This window comes from Echeneis naucrates, chromosome 3 (assembly GCF_900963305.1).
Source record: "Echeneis naucrates chromosome 3, fEcheNa1.1, whole genome shotgun sequence".
Lineage (NCBI taxonomy): Eukaryota > Metazoa > Chordata > Actinopteri > Carangiformes > Echeneidae > Echeneis > Echeneis naucrates.
The window spans coordinates 11,462,220-11,475,207 of record NC_042513.1 but is presented as its reverse complement, the minus strand read 5'-3'; the positions used below and the strand labels follow the sequence as shown (position 1 = coordinate 11,475,207).

The following is a 12,988-nucleotide window of genomic DNA, read 5'->3' as shown; positions in this document are numbered from 1 at the left end:
AGCGGCAATTATTGTGACATTTGTCAAAGGCTGTCAATCCACATCATGGCGTTTTCCCTGGTGAGTGAAAAGCATGATTGCATTGACCTTGTGTGCCATGAAACTTTTTTTTTTTCTTCTTTTTTCCAAAGCGACCAAAGATAAGAGCACCCAAACTTGTTGAATAGTGCGACCACATGTATGCTAACCCTGAGGCCGACCTGCGGCGTGCATGCCGGATTAACTTCTCCTTCCTCCTGCAGAGAAATGACCCCCGCAGGCCTGAAGGCCCGGACTCCGAGTCCCCGGCCCTGTCCACCTGCAGCAACGCGGACATCTTCCGCAGGATGAACAGCATGCTGGGCAACGCTCTGGACTTCACCGGCGTGTGCACCACACCCAACAACAATAAGGGAAAGCCCGACCTGCTGAGCGGTAACCCATTCATCAGTCATTATTATTACTTTTATTGTTATTATTAGTTTCTCTTCAGCCCAGGAGCAGAAAACGATAAATGCAACACGAAGCGTCATTCAAAACCTGAAAACGTGAACAGCTTTTCCTGCGGGCTCCCACTGAGGAGCACCAACAGCCCACAGGGGTCAGGGACAAAACCAAAGCCAACAAACACCACGATACGGTTCACACAAGAGGCATTTATTAATATTCTATACAATACCTGCAAAACTACATCTGTAAATGTAATATTGTGTGGTCTGGAGAAAGGAGTCATTGTTCAACTCAAAAGGAATTGACGACAATCCAGTGTTTCCATCCCTGTTAGAATAAATGTTTTTAGCCAACTGAATCAATAATGCAAATGCTTTAAACTCCAGTTCACACCCCTGAAGATGCCAGCTGTTTATCACTGCCATTTTATAAAAAGGTTGTGGGCTTGGTACGATCAGGTTTCTAAAATACTGGTGAATCCAAGTCCCCCTCATCCCCCTTTAGAAAAATCTTAAAAGTAACAAATCATACAAAGCTAAAAATTGTTTCTCCCCCCCCCATATTTTAGTTCACAAGTCTTAACTGAATTTAATAATACTCTATATAATGGCCTTAATGCAGTTTCAAAACTGTATTTTGGGTTTTTTTGTCATGTTTTTTCATTAGTGAAACTGTAGCTTAATCATTAAAACTTCCCCTAATTTTCTTAGCAGTCCCATTTGACATCTTGTTTAATGTGTGAATCAGTCTGGAAATACCAAAGATTTAACTGGAGTTTAGCAAGGTGATGTTAATGTAAGCTTTAATACTGCCTTCATTATAACATGCTTTTTTTTTTTTTTTTTTAATGGTGAAAAGTTGCATCTCCACCTCAGAAGGGACCCGTTCACTTACTCAGCCAGAATTGCCGTCTGTTAAATCTCCTTCACCTTGTCATTATCTTTTGAGTGCCAGCAGCTGATTCATGGTGCATCGCAGTCTGCAGCACTGCAGCAATTCTAAGTGTTTCTTTTTTTACCCCAGGAGTGACATTTGCCAAGATTTAGGCTCAGCAGCCTCCCTGCATCCTTTCTTTGAAATGTTTCCATATAGGATATGTCTACATGATTGACTACCAGACCTGTTTTTAGGTAATGTGTAAGTCATGCAATAAGTGTTTGGGTCAGTTTGACAAGAGCAGCAGTGCAAATGTTTAAGTGACACAAGTGCATTGGATCTTGATGCACGCTGAGCTAAACTTCTGCTGTGGTCCCTCTACCCCATCCACCCCTGCTTGGTGTTGCTGAATCAGGGCTGTTGCTGGAAGCTTTCCAGACCTGGAGAGGGCAGGGAGGAGCTGGCAGTGCAAATCGCTATGTCCTCAACATCTGATCAGTCAGCTGTTTGTGCTACGCTGAGAATTTGCTTACCTCTTTCTTTGCTGTGTATGTGTTTCTGTAAAAAGGAGACAGAATTTACCAAACTGTGGGTACAGTGATTTAATATAAAAATGATCGGTGCATCCTAAAGCCTGGAGTACATTTAGTTCAACTCTGCTGAGTCATTTGCTCCCATCTCCTTTGCTACCTCCCACCGTGCCATTGTAGCTCTGCCCCTCGCTTCCCCCTCCCTCCCTGCTTCTGTCAGCTTGTCCAGGAAACGGGGCTAGACACAGTGTAAGCAGCAGCAGTAACGGCAGCAGCAGTGGCGGCTGTCTTCCCACCAACTCGGGAGACGTGCTGTGCCTACCAGAGAAGGGAGTACTTCTATCAACAAGCCAATAGCGCCGACAGGAATTTTTCATTAGACAGTTGTTAGGCAAGGAAGCGGGGGAGGTGGGGGAGCTGATGTCATTAGCAGGGGTGTGCGAGTGCATCAGCAGCCATGTCACATCCTGCTAGGTGGGTCAGTGATGCGGACGGAGATGCATGGCAGTTGCACCGGGCACAGAAGCAGGTTAGCTCCCCCGTCAACCAGGGTAGGGGGCGATGAGATGTTGAAGTTTTTATTTTTTTTATTGGCTTTTTCTTTAAAAACTGTTTAGTGTGACAGATCTCCCTGCTGTTTCCTCTTTAATGCAAACAGTTCATATCTAACACCACCTCTCTCCTCTTTTGCCACATCTCTGAACTGGATCTCGGTACAAAGAGTCAGAGCTGGCTACAGTGGGCAGCAGGAGGATGCTCTTCCCCAACTGTGGGGCCATGCCCAGCTCCCAGGAGCTGCAGTCATCCAGGGGCCCACCAGGTGTCACAGACCTGGGCCTGGGCCTCCAGTCTCTCTGTCTATCAAGCTGGGACAGACCCTGGAGCAGCCAGGAGACGGACACACATGCTTCCCCCTCCCAGCTTCAAACCAGCTCACCCTCCAGTAAGTACCAGTCTGTTTGTTGACCTGAATGAATTTAGACTTACCAGTGAAACTGGTACCTTGGTCTTTTGTATTTTATACCACCATGCCTCATTTGGGGTGGTGGTGGTAGCAGCTGTCTGCCTAAGAGTTTGTTCTGTTTACTTGCTCTTATGGCCCCATTTATTTGTACATGACAGTAGATGGTATAGCATCTGTGAAGTTGTTCCCTGATTTGTTTATATTAAAAAGTGATTGTCATTAACAGCAATGTGTGTGCGTGTTTGTGTCAGTGTGGGAACAAGCTCTAGCGTCACTAGGGAGGATGATGTGGCACTTTTGCTTTGCTGCATCTGTTGCAGTCTAACAGGCACAAAAAGCAAGTGAAACTAGGTTTGTTTTACCTGTACTTTAATTGTCCTGTGCAAAAAGGACTAAAATTACCTGTTGAGTTTATTTTTCAGGCCAAGTTTGATTAGGAAAACGAGAGAAACATGCCATACCTGTGAAATAAATGCTTACATGCTGGTGTGCTGTCAGGACAGTCTGTCTTCAGGGGAATCAGTGACTATAACTGTGACCCATTTTTGTCCTGACCCCATATGTAGAGCTATAGTTTTATCACTGAATGTCCAAACTGACCTGGCAAACTTCATTTAGAGCTTTCTAAACTGGGCCTACAACAAAGTGGGCCAGAGCTTTGAATGCGGCCTACAGCTGAATAATCCCCCCAGAGCTGCATGTTCACTGTTGGAGGCCACACAGTACATATCCATACTGTAACATTTGCCAGCTGATTCCCTTGGTTATCAAGATGAGGAGAAGCTGATTACATATTTAAGGAATTGCTGCCAGTGGACTTTACTTGGAAAGGTTTTGGATTAGTTAACCTCAAGTAAATTTTGCTGTGTAGCTTCTGTAACAAGATTTAAAAAGAAAAGTACACTGCCATGGCATCAAATTTAAAAAGGAAAATGCCTTAGGTTGCTCTGGGCAGTCAGCTCGTCCCCTCTTGTAGTGTATGCAGTGCAGATTTTTGGTTCCATCACCTTGAGCCAAAAAACATGCACAAAACTAGATTTGTGTGCTAAAACAAAACACATTATTGAAATGTAAATTTCTAGGTCAGCATGCTACTTAATCAAAACAACCCTATACTCATGGGTCCCGTTTTCAGCAGTTTGAGCATCTGCTGACAAATCAGACACGAATAAATGAGCTGTGGGGTATTGCTGCCACAAGTTTTTACATTTGAGTCATCTTGCTTAGAGTAAAAGGTGTAACTGTCCTCTTTCTTCAGTGCTAGGTATTCTGAACAGTCCCTTCAGTAGCATTCTAGGGAAACCCCCAGGCTACCTGCCCCCTGATTCGATGAGCATGACTGCTGACTTTCTGGAGAAGTTCCCTGGCATGGCTCGCATGGCAAACCGTCTGGACTCAAGCTCCTTTTTGGACTCTCGCTCCAGCAGTCCTGAAGACTCTGAGACCAGTGGCTTCAGCTCTGGCTCAGACCACCTCTGTGATATGCTGGTAAGGCACATGATGGTTAGCTGCTATTTGTGTGTTGGCCACTCAGGAAGGAGATATTTGTCTCCAAACTAGATTGACTGCCCACCATGACATTTCACTGCACCAAACAAATACTGAAGTTGACTGGAGAGACGGGTTACAAGCTGTACCTTTACCTTCAAGACAACTTATCCATGACAGCAAAAATTTCATGTTTTTCACATCTGTAAATTTTGCTTTGTTTAAAAATTCACATCACTTTCTCATTAAACTGCCTGAGCATGTCCTTTCTCTTTAGTCGACTCTGCGGATTTCCCCTCCCCTGCCTTATCTTGCATCAAACATGCAGAAGGATCTGCTGCGGCTAGGCTCCCGTCTGGATCCTCTGGACTCTAGCTCCCCCCTGACTCCACCATCTAGTGCCAGCCCCTCCTCTTCAGCAATTTCCCGCCGCTGGCGAACTGGATCCCCATGGCCTGGTGCAGATGTGCTTGACCAGTCTGATGACACGTTCAGCATTGAGAGGGAGGCCCGCTTGCACAGGCAGGCTGCAGGTGGATCTGAACCTTCACATTTCTATTTTGAACAACCCTTTAGTCTGTTAAAGCGCAGGTTTAATATTGCGTTGTAGTTGTGCTGTCTTCTGTTTCTAAAAATGACCTGTGAATATTGGAGACACTTCCTTTATTCCTCAGCTGTGAATGAAGCCACTTTCACCTGGAGTGGTCAGCTGCCTCCCAGAAACAACAAGGATCCTTTGTATTCCTGCAAGGTCTTTCTTGGTGGTGTGCCTTGGGACATCACAGAAGGTAGGGGAAGCTGCCAGCATACCATCTGCTTTAATTTCAGGTGCTTGTTTGCCTAAATGTTACAATGAGGTGGGTTAGCAACCTTGGCTTAGCAACAGTTCACATGTGATGTAATGCAGGCAGGAATTTGAAAGCTGAGCTCTGACCAGGTTTTATCACCTAAAATCCATAGTTTTAAATGTACTAACCAGTTATTCGCACATCTTGGCACTAAATGTAGTGAAAATTTTTTCACAAATGGTACAACAATTGATAAATGTGATCTCTGAAGTGAAAAGTACACTTAAAATGATGGCGATGGGTTTAACCATCAGTGTGATTAAAACGGACCTTGGTTGACTGCCATCATTTCATGTCACATTTAGGAAATGATTGTAATATAAACCCCACATTGTTGGATATAATTTATTCTTTTATCCTACTCTCTCAGCTGGGCTGATCAACACCTTCAGTGGCTACGGGCCTCTGACTGTGGAATGGCCGGGTAAGGATGGAAAGCACCCTCGGTGCCCTCCCAAAGGTAATGTGGCCAAAGGTAACAAATGTGGTAGGCTATTTTTTTTTTCCTTCCTGGTTTGAGGTTGACACTTTGGTGGGCACATGTTATGCTGGTGAGTTTTACTGTGGGCACTTGCACACATTAAGGATGGTGATTCTTTATAATAGTATAATGGGAGCATAAACCATGGTGCTCAATAAAAGGTGGCTTGCAATGGTTGGGTTTGACTTTGGAGTCAATTCTTCAGGTTGTATTTTACTTTGGTCAGGAAATGTGAAGTGTTTGTGGGTCTACTTGTGGCCTCTGCTCCTCTGGAATTGCAGGTTTTCCATTTCTGTTGGCACAGAATTGGTAACTGGCTGAATGTAAGAATCACAATGTTTTTGCAGCAATGTTAAAGGTTTTCTGCCCATGCTGTGCATGTTCTGGCCCTAATGCTTTAAATCTTGGCATTTTTCGGACCCTCATCAAAACTGTCACTTTGCCATTACTATTAAATTTAACACACTTGTGTGCCAGCTTTTTGTAATTTATCTTTGAAATTGTGAAAGTGTTAATTGAAAAATGAACTATGAAGCCATTATAGTGCTTTGTGGCCCTTTATTTATTTAAAAAAAAAACAAAAAAAACAAAACAAACAATATCCTGAAGTATTTTGCTGTATGGTTTGTAGGCTATGTTTACTTGGTGTTTGAGAATGAGAAGTCTGTCCGGGCATTGCTCCATGCCTGCTCCCAGGACCCATTTCACCCTGAGGACAAACTGGAGTATTACTTCAAGATGTCCAGCCGCAGAATGCGATGCAAGGATGTGAGTAGAGAATGAACACAATGCAGCATTTGGATATCTACACTTATTGCAGCTAAAGCTAAAATCTTACTTTGAAAATAAGCGTAAAGCTGCAGTGTACCCAACAAAACGTGGTGTGCAGTCAAACAGTACTGCAAATTGAATCTCAACACTTCTGTGGCTCGCTGAGTTGCTCCCTGATCTTTTATACAGTACGACAGTTTTGTGTCAATACTTAATTGGGACAAAGGGAAATGTATGTGACTGGAAGTTGCTCAAACTTGTAATTGCGTCAGTTTGTAGCCATTAATGGAATATACCATAATTTCCAGACTATAGAGCAGACCTGAATATAAGCCGCACCTGCTAAATTTAACGAGAAACAGTTTTGTACATATATAGGCTGCACTTATCTATAAGCCACAGATGTCAGAAATATGGGAGGAAATTGCATATGGCAGGAATTATGTTACACAGAACGATTTTGCCTTTTTTCCAGATCGATCTACTTTAACGTGAAAGCTGCATCACATGCATTGCTTTGTTTGTTTTCCATGATAAGGGTGTGTGCTGGAAGCACAAAATTTATCTGAAGAATTTAGTGTGGGTGCTTTTAATTTACAATTTCAATTTCATTACCTGTTGAGTAATTTCATTGGTCTGATGATTTCATTGCGCTAAATGTATTGATGGCATGAAGCTTGTTACCCGTAAAAATCCATAAATTAGCCGCATAGTTGTTTAAACTGCAGGGTTCAAAGCGTGTGGAAAAAGGTAGAGGCTTATAATCCAGAAATTACGGTAAATGTAGTCAAATTTTAACACTTTTTGACAGTATTGGCCTTGTGATAAAATGATAGTTTTAGTTGACACCACACAGAATTAGTCCTATTAATCATTCCTGATGGAAAGTAAGAGTAACTACTAACTTGGGTTAGTTTACCTTTTTATAACCTTTGTTGTGCTGTCTGCGTACTGCACTGAGATGCAGTATTTAATTCTCAGACAGGAGATGAAGTTGGTCTATAGATCAGTTTATTCCAAGAATTGGTGGTGCCAGATAACATTACTGAAAGATTTATAACTTTGCAAGGTATTAATGGTTCAAGGAACTAAATTTGTTAGATTTTGACTAACAAATTGGTGGAGGTAATCTGGTATGATGGCTTTGGTTTAATTAAAATCTTGTGTTGAAGTTTTATTTCAAAAGGTAAATCAATCATCATTTAAGCTCTATTTTGAATATGGTGTCTTTGCTGTGTAAAATATGTGAAAGAATATTGATAGAACTCAGTGTGGCCAATGCATTAGGATTAGCAGTGTAAGAGCCTCTGCTGTTTGACATCTCAGACCAATTTTTTACTGGAGAAAGTAATTTGCCAATTTCTGATTTAGGTGAAGATGACATTTACATCTTTGCTTTTATTAAATGAGTGCCTGCAGTAAAACTGGTATTTGTGACAGCGTTGGTAGTGAAATTACTGGCATTACACACAATACCCAGCCCTACTTGTCTCATTCTTCATGGGAAAGTGGAAAACTTAAAGCAAGCTCAATAAGTAATGTTTGACTTGTGTGTTGTCCATACTACAGGTGCAAGTCATCCCCTGGGTGATCTCTGACAGCAACTATGTGCGCTGCCCTGCCCAGCGTTTGGACCCCAGTAAGACTGTGTTTGTTGGTGCGCTGCATGGCATGCTGAATGCTGAGGCCCTGGCCAGCATCATGAACGACCTGTTTGGAGGCGTCATGTATGCTGGCATTGACACGGACAAACACAAGTACCCCATAGGTGAGCCTGCGCCTCTTGGATTGGAGTTTTTTGAGTTGATTAATGGTGACAAATGTCAATAAAATTATGTCCTTGAAGTTTGACGGTATTGAACTTGGACATTTAGAGCTGCCACAATGAGTTGTTTTGTGTGCATCTGCAGTGATCACACTGAAGACAACATGGTGGCTGAAGCTGCATTCATAACAAATGTGATTTTAAAGGTCTCATGGCTATAGCTTTACTGTATTCAGTTGAGAGGACTTGAGCCAGTGAACACTTTTTTTATTGGTCTAAATTACCTGTAGATATTTATTTTATATTAAATCTTGTCAGTCAGCTCCAAATTTCATCAAATTTTTCCTCTGTACAGGCTCTGGACGAGTAACTTTCAACAATCAGCGCAGTTACCTGAAAGCTGTGTGTGCAGCATTTGTGGAGATTAAAACACCCAAGTTTACAAAGAAGGTAGGATTAAAACTACTGCTGCTGTGGAGCATGACTGAGTTATTGTTTAATGACTTGACCTAAAACGGCACAGGGCTTAAAGTACTGTCTTTAAATTAAAAACTCTGCTCTTAAACATACACAGCACAAACTTTGCTCTTCTCTGAACTTTTTTTTCCCCCGTTTTTAATGAATTGCATTTAAAATAGTTGTGTATAGCCTATAATTGTAATTTTTATTCACTAGGGGTGTGTTAATGCAGTTTTCTTGCATTTTTAATTTGTACATATAATCAAAATATTAAGATTGAACACAAGTTGACTTGTACATTTAGAATTGAAAGGAAATGAAGTGCAATAGAAATGGACAAACTTACCAACCATATTTTATTGAAGCTTAATGGTGGCAGAATAAGTTTTCTGATCTGGTGGACACATCTAAGTATATAAAACAAATGTTTCAGTTATTATAGTTTGGTAACTAATCTCGTTGCTGATTTAAATTTTTTCCTTGGACCTGAAACAAATTTGGTTGATCCATGGCAAGTTCCCATCTAAACTCTGAGCACCAATCTTTTTCCCTTCAGGTCCAGATTGATCCTTACCTGGAAGACTCCATGTGTCAAGTTTGCCTTCGCCAACCTGGGCCTTTCTTCTGCAGAGACCAGGTCAGTGGAAACTGGAGCTAATGTGATCCAACTAAACCCTTACTAGCAAGACAAATTTGAAACAGCAGAGCAAAATATGACAAACCAGACTACCTTACTGATAAGTTTGACCCCTGAGTCAAGACTGGCTGATACTTCCAAACATCAGGTCAGGTTGTCACACCTTAAATGTGACACTACAAAGTGATTTAAAGTTTAGTGTAATTTTCACAAACTGAATTTGCAGAAATCTGAAAATGCAGCTTTCAAAAAAGTAGCCTTCAGTGCTGAGTCAGTTTCTTCTGTCACTCAGGCCTGCTTCAAGTACTACTGCCGCTCTTGCTGGCACTGGCAGCACTCCATGGACATCTTGAGCAACCACCGGCCCCTCATGCGCAACCAGAAGAACAGAGACTCCAGCTAGGGCAGACGGACCCAAACCCTCTGAAGGGCCAGGGGAAGACCCCCATCTAGAGGGCGAGGCTGCCCGCCAAGGAGATCACGTGTGCCAGACGTCCCTCAGCACGAGAGCACCATGGCACTCCACCAGGCACTGGGGATATATCACTGTAGAAAATGTTCACTTTTGCACTTGCTACATTTTTGCTGTTCACAGTGGCACTATGCACAGTGACCTTATTGGGAGAGACAAGGGGCCCTTCACATTTATGCATTTTTCCCAGACTTGTGGCCAGACAGAAAGATGGGAGTCAGCCTAAGGTTAAGAAGTGGATGAAAATGCCATTTCTCTTTTTCTTTTTTGTTTACATGTGTTGCATAGTGAAGAGCAATCACGCAAGTCTCATTGCCGTTCATTGGCAAATGCCATACAGTGCCTTTAAATTTTTATTTTTTTCCCTCCCTCCCCTACCCCCAGTTGGCATCTGTTTTTCCTGTGCAAGCCAACCGGTGTTTCTTACTTTAGGGAGTTGAATGTTGGGCTTCATTTAACCAGTCGCATTTCAGACATTTTTACGCAGTTTTTTACTAATTTGTACACAAACGGTTTTAAGTCATGACATGAACATTTTGAACAGAATTCTACCAGGCGGCTGTTTATGGGAAAACCCTCCCTTTTTATTTATTTTTTTCCCCCCTTTTTCCTCATAAATTCTGTGGCTATTTTATTTAATTTGCCCTCCCAAATTTCAACTGAATGGGCACAAAATGTTGGAAATACAACTTTAACTTGCTTTGTTAGTCCAGTTATATTAAATGTATGTAACATTAGCAGTGGATATGCTTCAACTGGTAATCTGTCATTTCTCCAGCATTTGATGGATCCTGTTGAGACTAGAGTGAATGAACATTGATTGTACATAGTTTGGTTTTTGCACTTTTTAATTTGCACATGTGGAGAGGTGGCAGTGGTTTTTAATCACTTTTGTACATCAGCAGTGGGACACGCCTATGTTACAACAGCTGCTTGTTTCCTGTTGAATGTAAGAACTTCCACTTAGCTGATGATAAACTAATCGATCAGTCTATCAGCTTGAGTAGACCCCAGTAAATGATTCCATGCTTTCTTATCCCATTTTGCCTTCCTGTTCCAGTTGGACATAAATGCATAATAAGCTGTGTGCCAAAGACAAAGTGTCTTTTCTTTATCCATTAGGTTTGTCATGCTGAGCTTGTTGTCCCTTAGCCCAGCTGCTTTTTAGAGTTTTGAAAGTCTACCTCATTGTGGTCTGCCAAGTTTGCTGCTACTTACAGTTGTGGAGTATGTTCAGATTGGGCACAATAAAGGTGTTTAAGCATTACTGTTGTGTCAGAACTTTGAATAACTTGTGTGCTCCTAAAACTCACTTCAAGAACCTGTGGTCCTTCAGGCCAACTCAAGAAAATGTAAGTCAATTTAGGGCTCAGAAGTCTAAACAGTGATGAAGTGTCTTCATTGAAACTGGTTAAACATCCAAATAACTCTGGGATAATGGTATAAAACTGGTCAATAGATAAGTCTGCTCTGTTGGTTCACAAATCCTTGAGTTGTGTGCCAAGTTCTGTATGTGAAGCATTTAAGTCTGAGAAAGTAACAAGTTGCATCGACAGACTCAATTTCAGGGCAAATGGGAAGTTTTTGTCTTAGTGGGGGGGGATTGGAAATGACATAGGACAATATACAAGAGGCATCATTGTTGGGTGGTGGAAACAATTTCTCAGCTTGTATTTGTTCGGGGGAAAAAAAGTCAGGTAAAATTATTCATACCCTTCTCAATAATCAATAGAAAAGCTTTTATTCAGCTCTTATAGCAATTCAATGCATCCTATAATTTAGTGCCACGGGCTTCTACAGCTGACATAAAAAGTGTTCTCTGTGTTCCTCTCCAAATCAAGTGTAAGCCAGACTCCAATGGAAAATGTAGAACCATCCCAAGGATGATCAGAAGAAATGGACAGCAGCTGAGTTGAATATACGAGTGTCACAGCAAATGCTCTGAATATTTATGGCCATGTGTGCATATATATATATATATATATATATATATATATATATATATATATATATATATTTGAGTCATTTGAGTCCAACTGTTTTTAATTAAATTGATTGGACTTGATTAGGAAAGGCACACACTTTCATTTGGCCTTGTTTTGTCCATTTATTTATTTTAGAGTCTTTTGCACTTTGAAATAACGCTGTTTTCAATGTTATATTTTATCTTGGCTTGTCAGCCGACACTTTGAGAGCCCTATTGAATCTGTTGGATTTTGTCTTTATTATTTCACATGCCCCAAAACTCAGAAATGGGTGTGGCCCCTTCAAAAACGTTAATGATAATAAAATAAAAAAAGCAACAGAAACAGTAAATAATGTTTATGTTTTTATTTGGACATTTATATTTCAGACAGTTCTCGTAAACCACAGACAAGTTAACCGCTCTTGTTACCAAGATTGAGAAGCCAAACAAGAGCAAGCACTTGGCTACAGTGGCGAGGAAAAACTCCCTTTAAGGGGAAGAAACCTCTGGCAGAACTGGGCTCAGGTTGGGCAGCCAGCCATCTGCCTCGACTGGTTGAGAGGAAGGGGGGTGAGAGAGAGTGTCGGTGCTGCTGTTAGACCAGCATTCGGTTGAGAGCCATTCTTTGGCTGCAGGAACATGAGCTGGTTCAATATTTGGCACCAGCCCTTAAACTGCTCTGGTGAAAGAGGGTCACTTAGCTGTGGAGTAGTCCTTATAAATATAAGTCCAGGTGTAACATGAAGAGTCTTGGTAAATTTGGTTTTGGTGGCGGGGGGCGGGGGTGGCTACTGTGTGGGTGGGGCAGCAGTTGGTAAGTGGGTGGGCTGTTGGGTAGTTGAGTTGGATCGCTTCTTTCTCGGTCTAAAGATGGAAGTCAGTGTCTTCTGCACTCTGCGGAAGAACTTGTGAAATGCATTGTAGCGGCGATGTTCTGTCTTGATGGCATCAGCGTCAATTTGGATGACAGCTGTGGCTCCATCGGTTGGTGCAGAGTCAGCTGATGGGCCTGCATCGTCACTGGAAACTGGTACATGGCGGTTGTTTGGATGGTCGTTGATGTGTAGAACAGAGCTGTCTGGCTGTTCCTTGGCTGGAGCGGCTGCGTCTCTGGCCCCATCAGAACGGCTGCTTTCTGCTGAGGGTCCAGGGGACTTGTTTGACTCTTTGTTGGCTCTATTGGTTGGGTTTGAGGAACGTGGACTGGAGGCTGGTTCCCAGGATGTCTTTGTATCAGCATGGTTGTTCAAATGATCACAGTAACGTTTCACAGGTTGCCGTCGGCGGCGCAGATATTTCCTC

General features: G+C 42.2%; 1 protein-coding gene across 2 annotated transcripts; it reads left to right on the top strand.

The window, feature by feature from the left end:
- Nucleotides 1-311: 311 nt before the first annotated feature.
- On the top strand, nucleotides 312-10,958 carry cpeb1b (cytoplasmic polyadenylation element binding protein 1b). Of its 2 annotated transcripts, none has more exons than XM_029498005.1 (11): nucleotides 312-414; nucleotides 2,563-2,778; nucleotides 4,058-4,287; nucleotides 4,565-4,820; nucleotides 4,962-5,075; nucleotides 5,506-5,595; nucleotides 6,248-6,384; nucleotides 7,957-8,155; nucleotides 8,508-8,602; nucleotides 9,168-9,248; nucleotides 9,541-10,958. In XM_029498005.1, the coding sequence occupies exons 1-11, from the start codon at nucleotides 327-329 to the stop codon at nucleotides 9,649-9,651; spliced, it is 1,617 nt and encodes a 538-aa protein (XP_029353865.1). In that variant the 5' UTR covers nucleotides 312-326; the 3' UTR covers nucleotides 9,652-10,958. The 2 variants fall into 2 exon arrangements, with proteins under 2 accessions (XP_029353865.1, XP_029353864.1); XM_029498004.1 differs by lacking the exon at nucleotides 312-414 and adding an exon at nucleotides 2,198-2,386 and having other exon boundaries at nucleotides 2,557-2,778.
- Nucleotides 10,959-12,988: the final 2,030 nt, after the last annotated feature.